Source organism: Pelobates fuscus, chromosome 4 (genome assembly GCF_036172605.1).
Source record: "Pelobates fuscus isolate aPelFus1 chromosome 4, aPelFus1.pri, whole genome shotgun sequence".
NCBI lineage: Eukaryota > Metazoa > Chordata > Amphibia > Anura > Pelobatidae > Pelobates > Pelobates fuscus.
The window spans coordinates 111506502-111532552 of NC_086320.1; the positions used below are offsets into that span (position 1 = coordinate 111506502).

At 38.9% G+C, this 26051-nt stretch overlaps 1 protein-coding gene across 1 annotated transcript in view; it reads left to right on the forward strand.

Moving 5' to 3' along the window:
• ANKRD29 (ankyrin repeat domain 29) overlaps positions 1-26051 on the forward strand; it is a 111652-nt gene that overhangs the window by 15190 nt on the left and 70411 nt on the right. Inside the window, exons 2-4 of the mRNA XM_063451479.1 lie at positions 12767-12877; positions 19043-19141; positions 20596-20694. Of these exons, the coding sequence (XP_063307549.1) occupies positions 12767-12877; positions 19043-19141; positions 20596-20694 (309 nt within the window). The remainder of the gene's footprint in view (positions 1-12766; positions 12878-19042; positions 19142-20595; positions 20695-26051) is intronic.

Here is a 26051-nt window from a genome sequence, read left to right on the forward strand (position 1 = left end):
GTGTAGCTATTATCTTTTCAAGTGAATTAAAAGTAGATATAATTTATCAAGGTGCTGATCCAGAAGCTAGGTATTTAATAATCGTATGTAAGATAGACAATAGTATATTCACTCTAGTAAATGTACCGTATATTTATCAAATACCAATCCCATGTCATTATTCTCCAAGATAATGGAAAGAGTTCAGAAAATATCCAAAGGTATATTAATTATAGCTGGTCATTTTAATTACGTATTGGACTATAAAACGGATAAAATATCTCAAATGCTTTCTAAAATTGATAAAAGGGTTATAAAACAATCTAAGAAACTAAATAGTATATGCAGTAGATTTGAATTGTATGATGCATGAAGAACTATAAATCCATTAAGTATATGCAGTAGATTTGAATTGTATGATGCATGAAGAACTATATATCGATTAAGTAGAGATTATACTCATTTATCTAAAGTACATGGATCCTATTCTAGAATAGACATGTGTTTAGTCAAAGCTAATTCTATTCCACTTAAAAATAAAATTCAAATCAAAGATAATCCCTGGTCAGACCACAGTTTTGTTTTAATTGAATTGGTAAAATCCCCAGTGCGTGGTATTAATACATGGAGATTGGATGACTCTTTAATAAAAAACTAAGAAAATAAGGAAGAATTACTAAAATTGTCAAAATTGTTTTATGAGGAAAATGACTCCCCAGATATCACGCAATGTACAATCTGGTTCACGTACAAGGCTGTTATGAGGGGATATTTAATTAAAATGGGGAAAATAGCTTAAAAAAAATGGCAAGGAATTATTGGACCTATATATATATATATATATATATATATATATCTTTTTATAATCTTTCAAATTCAAATAAACTACAACCTACTAATAAAAAAAAAAAAAAAACAGTTGTTGGAACTTCAAAATTAAATAAATTTAAAAACAGAAGAAAAAACTAAAATGTATTTAAATAATAGAGCTAGTAAGAATTTAACAAAAAAAATTACAAAGACAGAGATCAAGGAATAGGATAGACAGACTAATAGATGAGCATGAAACATACACTACCCATGAGAAAATAGGAATATTTTTTTATGATTTGTATAGTAAACCATACAACCTAGGACTAAACCCAAAAGAGAGTGATATACAAAATTATTTAACAAAAACAAACATCCCAAAGCTACCAAAAATATAGATCTGGAATGATTAAATACACATTTTACCCCTATTGAAGTTGAGAGACAATTAAATAGGTTAGATATGAATAAAACTCAAGGTCCTGATGGATTTAGCAACCTATATTATACATTAATGAAATCAGCATTAATTCAGCCTCTGACTTTTTGTTTAATGAGATAGCAAGGAGATTAAACCCATCAAAGGAACTTCTGCAATCAAATCTTTGCTTCTGCAGCGTTGCTATGCATGAACACGAGTTGTGAGGGTGGACACTGCTTCACGGACTGTCGCCATGACTGCCTTAAACATGGCCTGTATCTCTTTCATTGAGGCTTTAATGTCTGCCTTAGTGGAGGGGGCTGAATCTTCCAGTCCTGTGTGTGCCTATGGCCTTGTTCGCCGCCTCGGTACAGGGGAGAGGTCGGCTGTGCTGCTGTCCTCATCCGAGGACAGTGGTGTATAGGCCTCAGCGGGGGCCATCTTAGCGTGATAAAATAGGTTTCATACAAGAAACACATTGGCAGCTAACTACACCTCAGAAAGGGGGAGGAAATAAGTTCCCGACAATTTTACAAGCATCATTGGAAAAAAAAATAAAAAAAGGTGTAGCTATTATCTTTTCAAGTGAATTAAAAGTAGATATAATTTATCAAGGTGCTGATCCAGAAGCTAGGTATTTAATAATCGTATGTAAGATAGACAATAGTATATTCACTCTAGTAAATGTACCTATATTTATCAAATACCAATCCCATGTCATTATTCTCCAAGATAATGGAAAGAGTTCAGAAAATATCCAAAGGTATATTAATTATAGCTGGTCATTTTAATTGCGTATTGGACTATAAAGCGGATAAAATATCTCAAATGCTTTCTAAAATTGATAAAAGGGTTATAAAACAATCTAAGAAACTAAATAGTATATGCAGTAGATTTGAATTGTATGATGCATGAAGAACTATAAATCCATTAAGTATATGCAGTAGATTTGAATTGTATGATGCATGAAGAACTATATATCGATTAAGTAGAGATTATACTCATTTATCTAAAGTACATGGATCCTATTCTAGAATAGACATGTGTTTAGTCAAAGCTAATTCTATTCCACTTAAAAATAAAATTCAAATCAAAGATAATCCCTGGTCAGACCACAGTTTTGTTTTAATTGAATTGGTAAAATCCCCAGTGCGTGGTATTAATACATGGAGATTGGATGACTCTTTAATTAAAAACTAAGAAAATAAGGAAGAATTACTAAAATTGTCAAAATTGTTTTATGAGGAAAATGACTCCCCAGATATCACACAATGTACAATCTGGTTCACGTACAAGGCTGTTATGAGGGGATATTTAATTAAAATGGGGAAAATAGCTTAAAAAAAATGGCAAGGAATTATTGGACCTATATATATATATATATATATATCTTTTTATAATCTTTCAAATTCAAATAAACTACAACCTACTAATAAAAAAAAAAAAAAAAAACAGTTGTTGGAACTTCAAAATTAAATAAATTTAAAAACAGAAGAAAAAACTAAAATGTATTTAAATAATAGAGCTAGTAAGAATTTAACAAAAAAAATTACAAAGACAGAGATCAAGGAATAGGATAGACAGACTAATAGATGAGCATGAAACATACACTACCCATGAGAAAATAGGAATATTTTTTTATGATTTGTATAGTAAACCATACAACCTAGGACTAAACCCAAAAGAGAGTGATATACAAAATTATTTAACAAAAACAAACATCCCAAAGCTACCAAAAATATAGATCTGGAATGATTAAATACACATTTTACCCCTATTGAAGTTGAGAGACAATTAAATAGGTTAGATATGAATAAAACTCAAGGTCCTGATGGATTTAGCAACCTATATTATACATTAATGAAATCAGCATTAATTCAGCCTCTGACTTTTTGTTTAATGAGATAGCAAGGAGATTAAACCCATCAAAGGAACTTCTGCAATCAAATCTTCTGCCAATACTGAAACCCAACATAAACGGAACTGACGTAAGCAACTATAGACCAATTTCCCTTATAAAAGTAATAATGAAAAAAATAATACACCCAGACCAAATAGGTTTCATTCCAGGGAGGTCAGCAAATAATTGTACAAGAAGAATCTTGGATATGTTGGATCAGTCTGGTAGAAGAAGTGAACCCCTCCTGGCCCTGTCTGTGGATGCTGAAAAAGCATTTGACAGGGTCAGTTGGGATTATCTAGAAAACTTATTAAAACATTTTAGTATTGAAGGTTGCATTTGGGATGCCATAATGGCATTATATTCCGTACCCTCAGAAAGAACGGTAGGAGCTAATATATGTGCAGGATGGTTTGACCTTCACAACGGCACAAGACAGGGGTGTCCCCTGTTCCCTCTCCCGTACGTTCTTTCAGTCGAACCCCTGGAAACAAATATTAGAGACAACAAGAACATTAAGGTTTCTATACTAATAGACAAGAGATTAAAGTCTCACTATATGCTGATGATACATTGTTAGCAATAATTTCATGTCCTCTCTTCCGTGTTTGATGCAGGATTTAAACAAATATAGTAAAATATCAAATTACTAATTAAATATTGCAAAATCTACTGCAATAGTCACGATACCGACTCAGGTGGAGAGGACAATGGAAATAAATGTTATGAATCTATTAAAATACACAAATAAGACTTTAAAAGATTGCAAATCAGTTGAGACGTAAGGGTTTGGTAGGATCAATACCATTAATTCGTATATACTGCCAAAATGGTCATATTTCGTTTTGATGTTACCATTTAAAATGCCTAAAAGTTTGCTGGAAATGATTCAATCTAGTTTCCTATCATACATATGGAAGAGTAAAAAACCTAGGATAAGTTTGGCAATTTTAATACCAGATTATGTAACATGTATCCTGATTATACTTCAAATTGATGGAGATGTGGTAATCAAGTTGGATTTTTGTATCCATATAAGGTGGGCATGCCTTCTGGTGAAATCTATATGAAATTGGTGTAAATATTCTAATATTCAGAAATGAATATTCAGAAAAAAAGAGGGAATAAGACAGAACAGGGTGAATAGCTCTGAAATGGGAAAAAGGGATTCACCAAACCTTAAAAACATAAAAGAAACACACTATAAAATACAGTGTGACTATCCAGGAGCTAGGAACCTAATTGGTATAATAAATAAAATGCAAATAGTTAATTGTACATTCAGAAAATCAATAAAACCTTAAAACGTCCAAGAAAAGATATAAATGTCCAGAAATAATATATATAGCATGAGTATCCCTAACCCTGCTTGCGAAGACCTCACAGGGCTGGTGGTACTAATGACAGATAGTATACTCTTTATAAATATAAAAAATGAGTATAATGTCTACATATGACAAAGCAGATATATATCACAGAAGCGCTTGTAAAAAGTGAAAAACAGCTAGAAATATAGATCAAACTAATACATGTATTAACAATCCAGTCTATAGGAGATGGATTGTGCAAGAAAACATTAAGTCCAGACCCTGGTGGGAGTAGATGGATCCTCTGTATCCTGACAGACGGTGTGTCACAGTGCGTTCCACCTCAGACCTTACATCGAGGTGTAAGCTCTGGTCTTGTGGAATGATGTTCCCAGCAGGTCCGGGGTTGGAGGCAGACAGGAGTGCTTGCAGACGAATCCTTACTGATAGTGGCTATGCTTGACTTGATAGTTGACTTGATAGGCTGTATAAACAAATGTATTTCACTCCTAATTGGCAGAGAATTGTGAGACTGCAGGGGCCTGAACTGTAGACGAAAACGGCTTCATTAAGCCAAAGTTGTCTTGGTGCCTATAGTGTACCTTTAAATATAGGGATAAGTAAACACAATATAACTCATATAACTCATTCTGGGAAGTGCCTGTTCCTCTTTAAGATCTTTACATTTAATCATTTCTACTAAAATGTCAATGTGAATACATTTAAAGTAGGTTAATACAACAGGAGTTAATGCATTAACAAATCCACTTGGATGCCAGATAAACATTAGTTTGTGGTTGTGGTAAGATCATTGTATCCATTTGATCTCATTGCAATATAGTTATAATAGATGCTCTTCAAGCAGGGCTCACAATGTAATTTGTAAACTAGAAAACAAGGGAAATCAATGGCGGTTTTCTTGTCAAGGTCCTTTAAATATTGGTATTCAATTTAATTACTACCGCATAATGTATCAAAATATTTCTTAAATAGGATGCCCAACAATTTAAATATTTGTAGAAGTTAAAAATCAGGATTCCTAGAATAACAAAGGTATCTAAAAAAAGAGAAATGTTACCCTCGCATCACTACTTAGAATATCTCATTATTCTTCCTTTTCCTCGAATCAGATATAGTTCATCCTTTGCTTTCTGTATATTAACATGTTATTTTCTCAGGTCACTAATGAGACATTATTCCTCTTTCCTAGCCCACATGTCCCTTTTCTTTCTTCCCTAAACAGCCATCAAGTTGACCTTTTTAGCTCCCTAAATCATCAGACACCATACCCTTATCAATCCCTTATTTGCTAGTCATCAATTCCCCTTCTGCAACTCTTTAACTCACGGTTATCGTTTTGCTTCATTATAAGAGGTCCAAAATACAGATGTGGCCATCACAAATAAAAATTAATAACATGATAGAGGAGTTTAAAAGTGCTTAATTCACAAACAGTGATATTCACTGAAGTCAGAATGACCCCATAGGGCAAAACCATCCAGCTTCATATGGGTCCATTAGGACTATAGAATCCAGACATTGTTTACGTTATTTACCAATGTCCGGATATTGCAACTAAGGCCCCAAATATGCCTGAATGTGGTCAGGATTTTAAAACCGGGCTCAGATTTAAAAGGAAGTCCAAACTATTTGACCTCTGGCAGCGCTAAGAGCCAGCAGGCAAATAGTTAAAAACGCTCGGCGGCATGAAGGTTAATTATGTAGCAACTGGGCAAAGCTTGCAAGCCAGCGGTAAGAAATAGTCTGTTAATTAGAAACCCTATGGGGCCAATAAGACCCCAAATGTTATTATAAAAAAAGGTTACAACCTTCACTCCCACCTGCCATGCCTACTAAACATATCTACTAAACATGTTAAACTAGCGACTAGCCTTTGCAGCCCAGTCACTAGAAAAGGTGCAGATGGAGCCTGTGAAATAATGTGGGGATATATACCATTGTCCAAACCCCAAATACACATAGTTGAATGTCCCCTTTCCTCTCCAGGTGTCCCCAATTCCATAGCCACCTCCAATTATAAATAAATAACCCTACCTTCCCCCACACCCTAATAATAGTGTGAAGGGGCAATACAATTAATACCTATAAAAGAAAATGCTTACCCTCTGAAGTATTCTTTCTTCTAACTCTTTAATACTTTGCACCTAAAACGGCTCAATTAAAATCCATATTAATCGACGCAACTAATGAAGGTAAAAAAACAAATAAAACCGATTTTCATAAAATTAATGAAAAACATAACATATAATTAATCCAACTTATGAGTTAGAACGCTCTGATTGGTTGGCTTGGAAGCACTCTGACAGCCCAATCTCAAGAGACGTCAAACACTGAAAATTTACCAGACATATTAGAATGAATGAATGTAGCTACAGAATGAGATATTTTTGACTCCAGAAGCTCTGGTGAAAGCAGAAGGCTAGTTTACTTGACCCTGGCATTGCAGCATGATTATCAAGCAGATGGAAGAAGGTGAGTGTGCGAAAGAACATCCATCTTAATCATAAATAAGTTTGTGCCTTTGGTTTCAAACAAATTGCAATTCTTTTAATTTGTCGATCAGTGGGTTGGCAATATCTACTTTTAGTCCACATTTAACGCTTTATCCTGTGGGCTTGGTTGCCTGTTACGTAATATCCTAGGTTTGTTCCCCTAACATTTTCCTTATATCTTATAGATTCTATAGAACTCTTAGATTCCTCAAACAGCCAGCCTTCGACTACCTCAGCTCATGCTCTAAGTCAGGGGTCGGCAACCTTCGGCATTTCAGATGTTGTGGACATCTTCCATAAATATCTCACAGCCACAATGAAGATGTAGTCCACAGTACTCGGGACATCCTGGTACCATAAAAACTTAATTAGAATGAATGAGTTTCCCATGAAATTGATCTCTTAACATCTCTAACCATAAGCATCTTTTTTAGGTGTACTAGTGCCCCTCTACCCATTTAAATCACACTCCCATGTTTTATTATCTTAGATCTCACATTGGCTTCCCTTGCCTTGAGTGATCCACCACCCTGAGACTTTGAGATAGTCACATCTCTGGTAATAGCTGCATTACAAAAACTGTCAAAATACTTCATGCCATTGTGCTTCAGAGTGAAACAAACGAATGGACAGGCAGCCAAAGATAGATAGACAGACGCACTGATTACAGGTATTTTTGTTTAATTTTTGGCTATACAGTAAACGGGGTTTGGAGTGCAGCAAGAGCCTAGAAAGCATTATTTTATGCCAAAGGATCTGTGTCTAACGTGCTCTCAACAAGTATGCTGCACAGGAATCTGTTTGGAGATATATTTCTATAATTGCTTTGTCTGGAAACTATAATCTTTCAATTTAGTCTAATGCATTTCTAGCTACAGCAATTCAAGGATTGGGTGCACAGAGAGGCAAAACTGAATAATATAATCCAAAAGGGTTTATTATGGTGCTTCACAGAGAATAACATTTGTTCTGCAGTCTTTGCAGTAAATTGTCAGTGATTCCACATGTAGATGCCATTAGATTTTCAAGGGTGTGGGCACTAAAGGTTTAACTCACAAGAACATAAAGGGGAACCGTCATCTCTATTAAATTAAAGCAGCACTGTCACTATCTGGGGACTTTGTGGAATTTGCAAAGTCCCCTAATGGTGATATCACCACTGGTGGTCCGGCGACCGCAGGGGACTGTTAAAGGTAGATTTTACGGCTAGATAGGAGAACCCAAAACTCTACTCTGCTATAGAGATAATTACCACATATTACCGGGCCTTAGAATGGCCGGGATTAACTTAAAGAGTAGTCAGAGAGAAAGCCAAGGTCAAGCATAGAAGAAAACAGCATAAACGAGAAACAAGCCAAAGTCAGGAACACAAAGAGCGGAAAGACCAATAAACAAGCCAAATTTGGTACCAAGAAATCAAAAACATAAAGCGCACTCTTGGTTAATCAAGAACCACAACAGGGCAACTTGCTACAGAAAGCCCTTGCTTTATATATCCAGGGCACTATCACTATTGGTTAGCACCACTTTGGAGCACCTATAGATCGATTCGGCACTTATAGAGTCGCGCCAACGTCATACAAATGGACGCACAAGCACAGGTGCAGCGTCTGACCCGCCATTGGATCGAGGAGCTCCAGAACGGGTAAGTATGACTGTAGATTACTTACCTGAACCTGTCCCTCATGATTCTGCCATCTTGCTTGCACTGCTCCTCTAACTTGTGGCCCTTCAGTGCCAGGAGCAAACATCCCTGCTGTGTTACTGCATGAGAGTACAGTATTGAGGACTATGGGGATCCCGCGAGACCACAGGATCCTCAATAGACACAGCCTATTTCTTGCACCTGTCAATGGTAACAGCTGTCAGGATTGATACTTATACTCCGCCTTGAGTCTAAGAAAGTCAGGCGGAGGTGAAATACAAAGACAAGGGACCTCCATCTCTACTTGCATTCAGCCTTTCCTCTGGGAATATGCAAGATGCTGGACGTCCTCATGCTCTGCAATTCATGGACTTAAACTCTGTGAAACTGCAGGAAGTGACGCTTTTGGCTGTTTGGTAGACTAGAGGCAGTCTTAAACGTTGCAGTTTCTATATGATGACTAATAGATGCAAAGTACAGCTCGTATAACAATGATTGACAGAGAGCTCAGAATAAAGTGCCCAATTTCATGATAAAGAGATTTTGATTTCTATATTTAATATTTTTCCTCGTTCACAAATACATATTTGATAAATGTAAGGATAAGCAAACATAATATCAGAAATCCCAGGAAGTGAATTATTCCAAACACCCAAAGATGACTAAGTTTCTGATTTCTCCAATGCCGCAAATGATATCCTAGCTAATGCTGCCACCACCAGGGCTTTGTATAGGAGTGACCTTAGGTTTACTTCAAAAAAGAGATTAAACTCCAAAGGAAAGTCTTATAATAATTAATCTCTATTAGTAATTTTACTTATTTAACGCCAACATATACCACAGGACTCTACAGTCATAGAATGAGGGTAACTGACAACTAGTTGACACACAAAATATAATTAAAGGAACACTATCGTGTTAGGAATACAAAGCTGTATTCCTAACACTTTAGTGTCCACTGACCCTGTACCCTTCTCCCCCCCTCCCTCCCCCCGCAGCACTCAAAGAGTTCTTGCTTTCAAATGTCTACATAATGCTGCTCCCACCTATCTTCCCTTATACACAAGTATGTCCCGTCTAGGCCCTTACAATCTGCTGATGACTTACGCCTATCTTCTGTCCGTACTCCCACCTCTGAGGCTCGCCTTTAAGATTTCTCGAGGGCTACACCGTTCCTGTGGAACTCGCTTCCCTCCTCCGTTAGATGCTCACCCAGTCTCCACTCCTTCAAAAAATCGTTAAAAACACACTTCTTCATAAAAGCGTATCAATTAAACTGTTAATAGCTCCTGACTGATTCCTCTTCTGCAACTGTCACTAGTCTAATACTATCCTTACCTTTTTGTGTCATTTTACCCCACTCACTCTAGCATGTAAGCTCATTGAGCAGGGCCTTCAACCCCTCTGTTCCTGTGTGTCCAACTTGTCTGGTTACAACTACATGTCTGTTCGTCCACCCATTGTAAAGCGCTGCGGAATTTGATGGCGCTATATAAATAACATTATAATAATAATAATAATAATAATAATAATAATAATAACCGATTTAAACACTCACCTGATTCCAGCACCAAGGTCCCTCAGCGCTGCCTCCGTCTCCTCCGGCATCAATGCAAGGGAGAACCTAATGTGCATGCGCAGCGAGTGCCATGCGCGCATTAGGCCTTCCTCTTAGGAAAGCATTGAATCAATGCTTTCTTATGGGGATTTAGATGATGCTGGACTTCCTCATGCAAAGCGTGAAGACATCCAGTGTCATTTCACAAAGTTAAACTCTGTGAAACAGCAGGAAGAGCAGTCTTAACACTAGAGGCAGTCTTAACACTGCAATAAAAACATTGCAGCTTCTCTAGAATTGCAATGATTTCCCTTTCAGGGTTAACGGGACAGGTACACCTGACATAGAATACTTCAATGAGATAAAGTGGTCTGTGTACCTATAGCAGGCCTGCACAATAGGCAAACCCCCAGATGTTTTGAACTACAACTCCCATGATTCTCTGGTTATCTGTTTCACTCAAAGAATCATGGGTGTTGTAGTTCGAAACATCTGGGGGGGGGGGGGGAGAGAGAGGGGGGGCATAGGTTGTACAGGCCTGGTCTATAGTGTCCCTTTAACAGAGACAAGAGGTGAAGAAGGTCTGATTCAATCAAGCTTACAATCTATCTATATACTTGAACATCATTAAATTTAGCAAGAATTCTTAAGACAAAGGAAAGGTAGGAGCAGAGTAAGTTGTATTTATTCTGCAAAGATCAGAATATGAAACAAATGGATCAATATGTGTATGTATACTATAAAAAAAATAAAGGGAGGGGGCGTGGCCGACCGCCGAGAGAACAAGACGCGAGTGTGTGGAGCTCCGCACCAGCGCCCGACAAAGTAAGCTACATACCCGGCGAACGGCTCCCATACACGGCCACAATACACCCCTCACACAGAGACACCAATGGGGCGAAAAAATTAAGAAAAATCGCCACCCAGAGACGCCCAAAACGCCCGATATTCGGCTCTCGTTTATGAGGCCTACCCCACAGGCTGCCGCCAAGATGGCGCCCGCAGTTAGCAGTGAGGAGGAGGAGGAATCCCAAGATGACAGGGACAGCCTTACCTCACCTCCAGCAGAGTCTGAACCCCCATGTCCTGACTCAGAATCAGAAGCTGAATCGTCCCCTGTAACGAAAAAGGACATAAGAGACCTTTTAACAAAAAAAGTAAAGGGACACTATAGTCACAGAACAACTATGTTAATGTATTTGTTCTGGTGAGTAGAATCACTTCCAGTAGCTTTTTTATGTAAACACTGCCTTTTTATAGAAAAGGCAGTGTTTATATTGCTGCCTAGCAACATTTTTAGTAGCTGTCAATCAGACGGCCTCTAGAAGTTCTTTCTTGGACAGTGCTGCACAATATACTCTGCATGGAGGCGCTGAACATTCCTCATAAAGATGCATTGATTCAATGCATCTCTATGAGGAGATGCTGATTGGCGTAGCTCAGCGTTTTTCCGCGCTTGTGCAATAGCCTCCCATTGGATTGGCTAAGATTGTCAATTTTAATGATCTCAGCCAAGGAGACAAAGCGGGGTCAACCCGCGTGTTACTGGAATAAAGGTGAGTTTTTTTTACTTTTTTAAATGAGAGTAAGGGGGAGCTGGCCACCTAACATGGAATTGTACACCTAGTACAGATTTCCTTACACTATAGTACTCCTTTTAGGCAAATGTAAACAGTTTTTACAAGAAAAGCGAATAGGCAGAAAAGGTGTCATAATGGTGTGTCTTCGGGGACTGACATTAGAGTGCTAAAACTTCAGATATTGGGCTCTTTAGACCTCTATCTCTCTGGGTGACCGCATACTAGTGCTTTTTCTTTTTATATAATCAAAGCAGAAAAATGTATAATGAAAAAACACTAGTATTTGTGGTTTGATGGGCTACAAAGGGAGCAGTCTCCACAGGTGACAACTTGGAGGAGATTAGGCTGCACCCCGTTTCCACTTGTCCGCTAGTATGTTGGCAGGATTTGGTAAAGGCTTGCTTTGAATGTTTCCTTCTAAGTCTGCAATGAAGTAAGGGTTTACAAAATATATTAACCGCCTCCAGTGCATGACAACACTGGATGTGTGATTCTACTGTTACATAGTGTTTCTCAGTTTTCAAATAGTTGTTTCAATATATTTACTCTTGTCATTGTTACTAACAGGTATTTATCACACTTGTGAAATAAGATAAATTTTTCGATCATAGTGAATGACAGCGTCCTGAACTATCCATACTATACATATTAAACAAAAACACACACATTATACAGCACTTCGGTAACTGCTCAGGTGCTTTTCAATACAAAGCCGGCAAACGTAAATAAAAAAATATTACTTTTATATACATGACAAAGAAAAGTAGCAATGACTTGTCACGTCTCATGTGAAAAAACACTAATACAACTACAAAAAAAAAAAAAAAAAAAAAATGGAATCTTGATTCACTGTCCAGTAAGTATGTGATGCTTTGATTTATGTTGATGAATATTTTACTATTAAGGTAATGTTATAAGTGGACTAAACCCAAATGCTGCCCAGTGTGTGCCAGAATGTTTTCTGGGTTGTTTTTGCAGATCTGTATTACAAAATGTTTTTCTCCCTCTGTAAGTCTGGATACCATGAAACTAATACCATTTATTTATGCGCAGAAGGAAACGCCTCTTGCCAATGCTGCTTTTTGGGCTGCGCGGAAAGGAAACCTGGCACTGCTTCAACTGCTGCTGAACAGCGGACGAGTCGATGTGGACTGCAAAGACAGTGTATGCCCTTGGTTTGTGCATGCCAAGAATTCCTTCTGTCTCTCTGTTTTAGCAGAACCATGCAGAGGCTTGCAAATCTGATCTCTTATGTTATTTATTTATTTATTTATTGTTTGTGTGTTTATTTCTTTTTTACTGCATTAGAGAGGCACCGAGTTACTAAAATTAGTAAAGTTTTGTATGTAAAGATCAATCAAACCTCATTGGAATTGGATTTTTTTTTTTTTAAATTTATTCTTTATTTTTGTAGTGCATATAAGAGAACAACACGCATGGGGTACCCCGACGGCAATCCACATGCTTTTTCAAAACATTTAGAACAATCAGGAATATGTTAGAGCTTGCACATTTTTTATATTTAGTATGCATTCAATCGAGGTTATTCGCAAGTCAACGTTTGTGGGTCGTAAACGCAACTTAGGTAGGTCAGGCAAAATAGGCAAGTCATTGCTAGTAATAAGATCTCTTTAGGTAGTAGTTAAGATTGAGTAACATGATGAACAGGGCCCAACTGCCATTGCTTGTGTTGTGACTGTTTGGTTACATGTTAAGTCTTGCATAGTCGGCCTTGTTTAAGTATTAGTTAGTTGATTACATGCGAGGTAATCAGGATTATTGTATGGACCCCTGGGGTCGAGCCAACTGCATTTAGGGTAGGTAGATAGTGCTTGCAGGAGGCATTTAAAATAAAGAGGTATACCTTCAGGCAGTCGGTGATAAAATGAAAATATAAGTGATTATAAGTAGGCAGGCTTGTCCAGACTTAGATTAGTGTTGATGCCCATTTATAGAACAAATCATCTGTACTAAAGAGGAACATGAGTAAAAGGAGAGTTGCAAGACTGAACAGTCGTTTTTTCCCCCCTAGGAGGCTTCTATTATAGTGCCAGGACAATCTGTTTCATGTATAGGAGTTGAGTAAGCAAGGCTAAGGCTTAGCTAGTAAACGAAATAATGAGCTGAATTACTAAACAAAATAAGAAGAACAGTATGCAAGGTCCGCAACAACAGAGGAGAAACACCAGTAAGGCTTTAAATCTTACACAATAAATTTGAGAGCCAACTGTGGGTGTTTCAGTATGTGTGGTATGTAGGCTAACATTTAAAAAAAAAAGAAATGCTGTTTAGACGACAGAGCCGTGCAGTTGCTAGGTTATCTAAGGTATACTTCGATGTTGGGCATAGAGGCCCCACCTGAGTAGGAGCTTGGTTAAGTGATATACTTGTGCATGGGTATTAAAGGCCAAGTATGGCGGTGCGTTGGTGCCCGGTACGGAAGTTTAAGTCTAGATGGTGAATTTGTGTGGGCTTCAGGGAGACGTTCCGTGAGATATGTGCGGGGCGGTGCCATACAGGTGTGGTGAGGCACTCAGGGGGATTGCTACTAAGGGGGGTGCTCTACCTTGGGCCAGTATGTACAGAATGGGGGTAATGAGGCTCCCTGTGCTAGCAGCTTAGGTGCTGGTCGGGAATGGCCCTTTACTCGATGTTGGGACCAACATCTGTAGCTGGTGCCAGTGTTACTATGTGCAGGGGGAGTAGGGGTGGCTCAGCCTCTCCGGTGGCCTGGGTGTTCCCATTATTGGGGGGGGTTCCTGTGAGGGTAGATGTTGCTAACCGTCACAGTGTGATCCATGACTTATGAGTGCGGGTGTCTCCGCATCTAGGGAGCAAATCATTATCGTTAATAAAACATGTATGCAAAACATAGCAACAAAACTTTTGAACGGCAGTAAAACAGAATTATGTTTAGTAGGTGCTCCCGTTAGGAGCGTTCAGGTAGGGGCTGCTATCCGTGCAGCGCGGTCTGTTCCTCTTGGGATAAAAGTATCTGCGGTGGCCGGGTTCCATTCGTGGGGTGTGGATGGTATGCGGGGTTGTTGTAGCGAGTCTGGAGGGAGGCCCAAAGGGACGAGATGCGTCTTCGCCTCCTGTAAGGTATGTTTTCCCGCCCTGGATCACCTGGAGCTTGTGTGGGGAGCGCCATTGGCATTTAACATTATGTGCGCGGAGCAGAGTGGTAAAAGGCCTCAGAGTTGCGCGCCAGGCAACAGTCCCCCTGAAGAGATCTGCGTAGAGCGAAAGGGCCATGTCTTCGAAGGGGAGGGGTGTGTTACCTCTGGCGGCGGTCATCACGTTGGATTTTCTTTTTTTTTTTTAAAAAGGGAGACATCCTTCATAAAAAACTACGGAAATCCAGCATTTCTTTGTGAACTTACATCAAACCATGCTTTGCTCTACAGGCAAAAATGATACATTATTACTAAGGAGTTTGGGTCCTGCAGAGTTTTTTCTTTTCTTTCATTTTGAAAAACGACACCATCATGCCCCCAACAGATTTATCAAGGATTAATTTGTACCTCATCCTTTAGCTTGCTATAGCTATGGCGGACATATCATGCAAACTAGAGAGACCCTACCCGGTAAAATTCGACTTCTTTAATTTTATATTGGAAGAATCCAAACAACATATCAATCGATATCAACAAATCAATATGGAAATCTAATTAGAGGCATATGAATGTACAGTATTAAAATATACATTCATGTGATTTCATGGATCATATATGGATGCTAAATATAAATATTTCCTAAAAATATCCAAATATAGTGTGCATGTATGAGTTAAGCTCCAAAGTAGTGATAAAACAAATGCCAGAAAATGAATCAAAGAATAATGTATAAAATTGGAAACACTGGGATTAATGAATTCATTTCATGCGTTAGCGTATGAATCCTCCATACCTCCATAAGTACATTAAAGCCATGCCTGACAGTCAGAACACAAAATTAATACGAGACAAATCTGGAAATAAATGCCCACTGGCTCAATCACAAGGTATAAAAGGTAAAATACAAAATGGAAGTCAAAGACATTCCAGTCAGACAAGGCAGCCAGCGAAGGTCTAGGGTCCAGAAATCCCAGTATGCAGAATTCACAATACATGTAACAGATTTACAGGATATAGCTCTGAAACAACTTACCACTATGCAATCTGTGTTACTGGGATTTATGTTTCTAGTACCAGTGAGATAATTGGCCCACGAGTCCAGGCTGAACAATTTAGATCAAAGTATCTTAAGGAATGTGTATATAATTTAAAATAATTGGAACAGTTATTTGAACGTAGTATTGTTCACAAAAAGCAGATAATGCACTACATGGTAGTGTCATCTGAGTTTAAGGTAAATATGGAGGTCTTATACACGCCTATCATCTTGGGCCAAGACAAGAAAATCATTTTAACTTCTGCTATTTTCCTGGGCAGTGAGGAATGAATAAATTCACTGATTAGAACATTCAATGTGTGAAGCTAATAAAACACACAAACATAGTTCCAAATAAGCAAACTCATAAGCTTCAATATGCTTGAGCCATACTCTAGGTACATAAAGGGAGGTCTCCGGCCATAAGGTAATGATCCAGCAGTAGAATGGAGGGCTTTAAATGTATTTGTACATTAATGCCATATTTGTATTACATGCGCACCTCTGTCCTGAATTAATGCTTTGTCTAAAGACATGATTATAGTACTCTTTAATAATAAAGTTCATTTTTGTATGGGCTTTCCCTAATTCTGGCCTGTACATCTAGAGTAATACATTAAGGAGTTACGGTCTCTTGGCCACTGCTCATTGCATCTGCTCAACTAATGGTAATCCCTGTACTGGCAGCTATACTAGTACGGCTACATTTGCCATATACACCACATTTTCCTGCACACATAACTTGTATATGCTGATTGGAAGTATTTAAACGTGTCCTTCTGCATTTGTAGTATCATATTAATATGTTGCAGCTGATACATTAGCTAAACCAATAGAGTTCATTTGCAATTCCCCCTCTGATTGACTGAGTACACTTTACATGTTTTTTATATGTTAATGATGGCGAATCTGTCTACTCTGGGTAGGGCACCTCTCCTGCAGAATAAATTATTCATAATGTGAGATTTTTTTACATTGTGCTAATGATAGACATGGAGAAGCTTAGTATTTCTATAAAGTCATAACATTTTTGAACCCTGGCAGTTTCATAAAAAAAAAACAGGTCTGAACTATTTACAATTTTTGCTTGAGTAGAATGGAGTAAATTATGCCGTATACTTTTCTGGCTCTATAGATCATTCTTTTATCATACTGAGCTTGCATGTCAGCCTCTGAGTTTTCCACGCTCGTTTCAAGATGAGGAATTTTAAGTATTGGAGCATAACTGGGCATGATTTAAGAAACACCTTTTGGAAAGAAAATGGAGAGAGAATTCTGGCATGGGAAATGTATTGTGAGTCAGACTATTTTTTTCCTGCCATGGAAACGTCTCCCAACCCATCCAAACTCACGTTTTTCTTGTTATCATTTTATGTGTGTTTTTATGAGTACTACTGGTCTGACTTTCTAACCACATGTTTATTAAAGGGGCAGTGCAATCAACCTAACCACCTATGAGCAGTACACAGATTACCAGTGCTTGCCTCACTATATTCTGCTGCTTATCACTATTGTTATCGGGGGTGGGTTGACAGGAGCTGGGGTCCTGTGTGGGTCATATGAAGCCCCAGGTCTAATTTTGGAACCATTTCATTCTTAGCCCCTGGTCCCCTTTAACATGTCATTTGTAACACTTTAATTCGCAATTCTGAAGTTAATCATACAGCACAGTGCCGAGGTCATGCTGCGGTAATGAAGGGTTAATACAGCACAGAATATGGGTAAGCTGTTGCCCCAGTTCAATAAAGGAAAAGTGGTATATTAGGGATATGCATTAGTAATGTGTCGATTTAAAAAACACTTATTTTTGCATGGGCCCACAGAATTTGTCTTGGGTGCTGGGGCCCTTATTCCCAAAATGCACAAAAGGCCATTGCATCAAGTAAAGGGGGGAGGACAAAAAATAAAAACGTAGAGAAACATTGAATGCGATCCAATGACCTTTTATGTTTGTGTTTTGTCTTTGCTGCATTTTTTTGGTAGGGTTTTGCCATATAATATATTTTGTACAATAAACCAGCACAGCAAGGAACACTTCGTATTAAGTGGCCTGTTTGTCTCTTGAGTGCAGTGTTTGAATCGTGTTCTTTGATTTAATACTGCGCAGCTTGGGGAAAACACAGCAATGGTGAGGTTTATAAATGGAAGTCCATTTAATACTTGTAATTGTGTCACAATGTGAATTACAGAACACATTCGGGTGAAAGTTTGGACCCAGATCAATGTATAAGGCTAGTTTTAGAAGGGGCTTAAGTTAGTGTACGTGGGAGGGGCCATAAAATGTACCCTTGGGCTGACACTCCTGATCTTTTTGCTACCAAGCAGGGCCCCTGACTGTTATGCAGAAATTGATACTGCCATTTGTTCACCCCTTCATTTAAAATATGCCGCACGGTTATAGTTCTATTTGTCCAGGAAAACATGGTGGATGTAGTCCATTAGCTCATTATTAGCAGCCATCTTTTTAGATTGTTACATTATGAAGAAGCAAGTCATTTATAAAATTAATTTTTCTAATAACAAAAAAAACAACAACATTTTTACATGTAAAACACTCACTGTCCTATGAACAGTGACTGAGACATGATCAATTCTAATCTGTGTTTTGTTTTTTTGTATTTCGTTAAAGGAACACTCCAAAAGTCTAAAACTCTTCAGCTTGCTGCGTGCCCCTCTTGTTCAAGTTAATAAAAGAACCAATTTCAGGAGAACATTGGAGTGTTCCTTTAATTAAGGAACGGTCATTAATACAGTGACAAATATTCAACATACTTACTATGCTCAAACTCCTTGCACCATAACAAATAACCATTAGAAGTTATAATGTTTAAAAAGTCCCCTTATTAATATTATAAAATATCTTGGGCTACAGCTACTGATAAAGTTAAACCAAGTATTAAAAACAACAATTTTTTTGTACGCACGTAGCACTAGTAATTTATTAATGAAATAGTGAAATGTCAGTAAAGTTCATAAGTACTTAAGACTAACACAAAATAGAAGAATTTGAGCATGTTTATTGTTAACATAAAACAGGGCTGTAATATGTTGTTTTTTTCTTGCAAGTAATATTTTTCTGTTCTCTTATTATCCTTCATGTTAGTACAATTATGTTGGCTGTATAGTCAGATCAATCATTATTGTGACTTTTACAATTCATTTTGCATTTTCCATTAGACTGGAGCCTCAGCTCTAATGGTGGCTTCATATGCTGGACACATGGACTGTGTGCGGGAGCTGGTGTTACAGGGGGCAGATATCAATCTCCAGCGGGAGGTAAGTCAATACAATATGCAGATCCTGAAACACCAATTGCTTATTAACACTTGTACATGACCCCACTCCATACACTCTTTCTCTGTCAGTAGAAGATATAAACTAGGTTTGGTCATAGCTCAAATAATTGAAAGACATGAGACAACAGTAATTGAAATGTGAATATGTGTGGTTATGTATAATAATGCTCTGTTTTGAGAATGGGGCTTGGAATATTTACACCCCAGACACACAATTCACTTTGGCTTGCTGAAGTACTTTATGTGTCTGTAATCTGTCATTTAAATTTTATTTTTTTTATAAACTGCCAATTTCAATAGAAATCGTCACTTTTATAACTGGGTGCAGAAACGCATCTCTTGCTGTATTTTCTTCCGCACGTTTGTTAGCTCCTCAGAACTATATGTGGTTGTATATATACTAAAGAGCAAAAAAGTACTAACAATCTCAGTGGACTTTTCCTTTAACCACAGCGCCCCAAAGGGTAAGATATAATTACAACGCCAAGAGGACTTCTAAAATATGTAAAACTAAAAGATAAAAACAATTATAAGTATGCAACCTTTTGTAAACCGTTTGCTACTTTACACACAAGCAACACTGCTACAGAATTCAATAGAAACATTTCTATAAAGAATCGAGGTTGATTATAAAAATAATATAGAAGGACTGAGCTTCATATAAGGCATAGGTATTTATTCAGAAAATGCCAAAGTCTACCAAAGCTTTGGCTTCAATACTTCAATAGCTAATCTTTGACTCTAGCAGATTTGGAGAATTTTTTTCAATTAGCACTTTTTGCCTATATTTTGTAAGTTAGTTTTCAACTCACTACAATTGACTATTTTATAAATAATCCCCTTTAGAAAAACTCTGTAGAGTCTGTTGAGTTTGGAATATAATAGTATGTATCTGTATATTGTGTATCCCATAGCATGTTATATCAATTTCTTACCTTGTTGACAATATGTTAATGTTTCATTTAGCTGTAATGGTCAAATGGACACAGATTTGGGGTGCATTATCGAATACGTAATTCAAGTGTACGAAAAAGGGGATCCCTGTTAGGTGTAAGAGCCCTAGAAGTAGCAGTGGAAGGTATAGCAAGAAAATTAGAACCAGCAATACATGGAGCAGGAACAGAATGCTGTGAGCAGGTGTAAAAAGAGGTTTAGAATGTCTTTACAAATAAAATAAACAAAGATGACGTAACTGTGTTATAGAGTCTGCTTTAATAAGACACCCACATTTGATTCACCATTGTAACCCTTCTCTAATAAATCATTTACCCAATGGATGCTATTATATCAAAGACTGTTGATTTATTATATTTACATCTGTGCTGTAATGAATCTCTATAGAGCTCACTTAGCATCAAGATAATTGTGGCTCTACCTAGAATTCTAATGTATTTTAGGCGTTTGCTAATTTAATTTACCATGTTCGTATTACAGTCTGGATCTACTGCCCTGTTTTTTGCTGCTCAGCAAGGTCACAATGACATAGTTCGATTCCTCTTTGAATTCGGAGCCTCTACTGAATTCACTACTCAAGTAAGACTCCTTTCTAATTACTTTCTTTTCTGATTACTCATTTTAGGTGAAAAGTATTTCTGCTAGTATTTGTGGTTTGACACATTCCTTTACACTAATTCAGTCTTTTGTTGTGGAGTTAATATAATCCTTTAAGCCAAGCATGTCCAACTCAAAGGCTAGCAAGGGCCAAATAAACAAGGTTTAAGTTTATGGGGCCACAAAAAAACAAAAATGTAAATTTTAATAGAAACGTAGGTTTATTTGGAAAAGTACAGTATTAAAAAAAAATAAAAAAATACAGCGACCCCCTCTACTAAACCCCAGCCCCCTCCTCATCTACTAAATCCCAGTCATCCCCTTGTCTACTAAAACTTAGTCCCCCCCTTGTTTACTAAATCCCAGTCCCCCAAGTCTACTAAACCCCTGCCCCTGTTCTCACTCACACTCACTGAGACACACTCACTGACAGACATACACACACACTGACATACACAAAGATTCACTCCAACACACACATGCACTCACTGTTTGTCAGTTAGTGTGTGTCTGTCAGTAAATGCATGACACACATTCACTGACAGACACACACTAACTGACAAACAGGCTCCCTCACATACACACACACACACACACACAGACAGACACACTGACATACACACATAAACTGACAGAGAGACACACACACAGATAGCCACACACACACACACACAGCCATACACACACACACACAGCCATACACACAAACAGGCATATACAAACACACAGAGACAGCCATACACAGAGACAGCCATACACACACACACAGCCACACACAGAGCCATATACACACACACAGCCATACACACACACAGCCATACACACAGACAGCCATATACACACATACACATAGACAGCCATGAGCCATGCACACAGACAGCCATACACATAGACAGCCATACCCATAGACGGCCATATAACACACACAAACAGCCATACACACTGAAAGCCATGCATGCCCACAGACACAGACAGCCATACACCACACACACAGACAGCCAACCATACACACACACACACACACACACACAGACAGCAATACACACACACAGCCATACACACACACACACACAGCCAGCCATACACACAAACACACCTTTCCCCCCCAACACTTTTTATTTTATTTTAATATTTTAATTTAAATCCACCCAGCCTCCCTACCTTTGGGAGAGCTGGGTGGATTTCTTACCTGTGTGAGGATTTCTTACCTGTGTCTAGTGGGGCTGCTGGGCAGGTGTACATTCAGGCAGGCAGGGGGCTGACAGGCAGCAAGAGAGCATTGATTTTGAGCTCTCCCTGCTCAGCTCCCTCGCGCACCTTAGAGTAATGCCGGGAGCCGGAGTGATGTCATATTCTGAGCTGAGCAGGGAGAGCTTACACTCAGCGCTCCCTCACGGCCCGCAAACATATTGGTTGTAGGCCGCATGCGCCCGAGGACTGCGAGTTTGAAATCTATGCTTTAAACTATTATGTTTACCTATAAGGAAAGATGAACATGATACATGAAAGATAAATTATGTGTATAATATAACAAATTCCTGTATTCATGTGAATACTAGAACTAATACATGTGAAGTTGCGATGTTCCTGCATCCCTAGACTGACAATGTTGTACGCTACTAGGGGGGATTTGGATTGGAACTCAACTGCAGCTTGTAAACTCCCTAATTACAATAGTGAAGAAATGGAGAATCCTTAAGTATCAATACTGTAGCTTTAAGAAAAGAGAGAATCACTGGTAACTTGATTCAACCGAAGTTTTAATAAGTGTTAAACTTAAATGAAGTGCATTTAGGCAATAATCCAATAAGAAGAAGTGCAAGTAATCAACAACACAAAGTTAATTATTAAGTATTTCTTCAGAGATGCATTAAGTAACATTCTTTAAGTTCATGAGAATAATCTTCAATAGGAACAATAATCAAGTAGCTAAGAATATTTGCAAAGCAAGAACAGTTCATAGTGAATAAGCATGATGGGAGTTGTCCTTCATGAGATTAGTAACTTGTATCAATGAAGGTTTGAGTAAGCAAGTATTAGTTCATTAATAAATGATATTGTAGACAAATAGCTGAAATATATACTTAAGGTTAATATGTGTAGTCCTCCAATAGTTCAGAGATATGGTCCACTTGTAAAGTAGCAAAGTATCCGTTCTCCAGTAATCCTTTATGGCATGCAGCAGTCCTTGCATTTGTTCAAAGGCTGGAACGGCTTGTCTCAGCTTGTGAAGAGGTAAGTCTGGTGGAAGTAGCTCCCAGTAGCTGAGCCTGTGGAGTCCGCGGTCTCGCGGAGGCAGCTCACACGTTAGCTCACACAATCAATCACCAAGCACCCTCTCTCTGGCCCAGTCTCCCTAAATACCGTCAGAGCTGTGTCAGAGGGGGGCGGGGTCCGGCTCCTCACAGCTGAGTGCCGAACCCGGAAGTGTTACTCCATGACACAATGTTAGGCCCCAGATTAAAATCACAGTGAGCAAACTTTTTTTGCACTTCAGATTTGCCTACCTATATACTAAATTACATTGAAACATAGCACCTATCAGTGACTGAAGGTGAGATGGCAAACAAGTTGTCAAAATCCACTTGACAGTAAATTATTGTGACAGACCTCTCTGTCTTTAAACTACTTTATTTCTCCTTGGTTCGTCTGTTTGTTCGGCTATTTTCTTGTCCGTACAGCCCTTACGTTTATTCCTCATTTTACCGAATGAACTGCCGAACGGCCGGCCACCCAGCAGGGAAGTGTGCTGCTGGTTAACCTCTTGGCCTCATTAGAATGTTGTGGTTAACCACAGACACCTCTTAATTGTCAAATGTAGGCTGGGTGGTCATCGTTTGTATAACAAACACGAGGCGGCGGCCATCTTGGACATACGAATGCCCAGCGGTGTTCGTCGACGATTTCATGAAACTTAAAACGGACACTATTTTGCTTCTTCTATTTCTCTATCATATGAACGCCGGCCTGTTTGGTACTTTTCTTCACGAATGGACTTACCCCCGATAGCCTTCCCATGGAGCCCATTCGTATAACAAAAGACTATGTGAAAGACTTTGGCTCCATGGCGATTGAACTGTATGTATGTGATCTGAGCGCCATTCTGTAATAATGTGCGCTCAGATCTAAGCTATCTGGGGATACGTTAATTGTACCTAGTGCTTTCAGTAGTTTTCATATTGTATATTTTTGTGTGTTTTTATTGCCATGTATAAAATGGAGTTTTGCCTCTATCCTCTGAGATAATTAAGTTACTTCCCAATTATCTCCAAGATAGAGAGGAGGTCCCTTACAGCTAAAGGGGAGTGATTATGTCTGTAACACTGTGATTGGCTACTGTACTGTTTTTGTCACAGTTTTCAACCAGGTCCCCTAGGGGAGTGTCCACCTGGTGGAAGACCTGCATAAATACCGGGCAGGTAGCCCCATTAAATCAGTTCACTGCTTGACCCTCAATACTGAGCCTTGTCTCGTACTTGGAGGGGATTTATATGTATGTTTTTTTCTATTCGGCTGTTTGGAGTATTCGTATGGTTTGGAGTATTCGTATTGTGTGGAGTATTCGTATGGTTCCTGTTCGGCTGATTGGAGTGTTTGTTAGCTGCCTTGGCATTCGGAAAGGGAACATCCTAAATGGCCTTAACCCTTTGTATACCTGGGGGTGCCGTTACAATTATATTCAAACTTGGCTGTTTTAAAATTGTCCAAGTTAGTTGTATACCTATACCTATACACTACATTCCATAAGCACACACATTAGATCCTCTACCATAACACATCCCCTACACACTCCATTTCTTGTGAGCAAACATATAGGTGGACTTATGGGTGGACCTTATGGGCATACTCACCGTCAGGCCCTGGGGCCCAGACCTTGAGCTGTGTAAGAGGTCCCAAAAAATGGAGCTGCTTCCCGTTCTCCCAGAACATTGAATTTTGTGACCACAGTTACAAACAGCCTCCAGAGATCCTGTTCTACACCAGACCAGTGGAGCCAGACTGCAGCCAGAGCCCATCACCATCCTCATCTGGTTGTAAGTAGGCAATCTAGTATATTATTAGTGACACTAATCTCTAATTTACCTCACATTAAGGGGACACTTTAGTCCCCAGAACCACTGCAGCTTAATGAAGTGGTTCTGGTGTCTATAGTTTGTCCCTGCAGGCTTTTTAATGTAAACACACACTGTGTGCAGCACTGGCGTTAGTTCATATGGCAGATCATATGGGTAGGGCATTGTGATGTCACGGGGGGGGGGGGAAGGGGGGCGGAAAATCTTTCTTTTGCCTAGGGCGGCAAAAGTCCTTGCACCGGCCCTGGCTGGTATCGCCTTTCCGCCCAAACACATGTCTAGACTGAATGCTGGGAGTAGATCTGTTTAATTGCAGGCAAGCACTCACAATTTATACACACAGTAAACTCCTCCCCTATGCCTGAGAGATAATTGAGTCAGGAACTGTACAAACTCTATTATCTCCAGGTACAGAAAAATACAAAAATTTTACAACACCCCAAAAGTACCCCCAAAATCCATGGAAACCCCTCAAGAGTCACATCTCGGATAGCCCTGATCTGAGTGCCTATCATATCTAAAAAGCACTCGGATCGGTTTGGTGGTTTGGATTTTCCATGGAAGTAAACTTTTGACCGACCGAATGCATGGCTTCTGCCCAAAATAGTTCCATAAGAAAAGTGGCAGCGGTTGGTCACTTTCGGGTGTCCAAAACTGAATGAAATACCGAACTCATCCTCTGGCTCCTAGGTAGCGATTGTTCGCCTACTTCATGCGAACAATCCTACCGAACGGTGCTCTCCTGACATGTATACAAAAGAAGCAGACATTTGTTAAAGTTCAGTGCTGTTCGCGACGACCAAACACCGTTGGCTGCATTCGTTAAAGTTCAGTGGTGTTCGCGATGACCAAACACCGTTGGCTGCGTTCATGCGAAAAAGATGGCCACCAACTCAGTTGGTATACGAACGGCGGCCACCCAGCCGAACACTTAGAATGTTGAGGTGTCAGGAGAGGTCAATATGTGTTAACGAGCCCAGAGGTGATCTGCAATTCGTGTGGTTGTTCGGTATCCCGAAACAAAAAGGGAATCCACACAAACCAAGTCACTTAATAGTCTGTTACATGGCCCATAGTCCTTGGGCAGGAGGCTAGCCAGCAGGCTCCTCCAGGAGCTCGTGGCAGAGGCATCTTTGCCACGGTCAGGAACACAAAATATGTATTCCTGACCCTATAATGTTAATAACACCTTCCTGGCCTCCCCATGCCCCCCTAAATATAGTAAAATCTTTATTTATTCCAGTCTCCTGCTGACTCTGCCCCTCA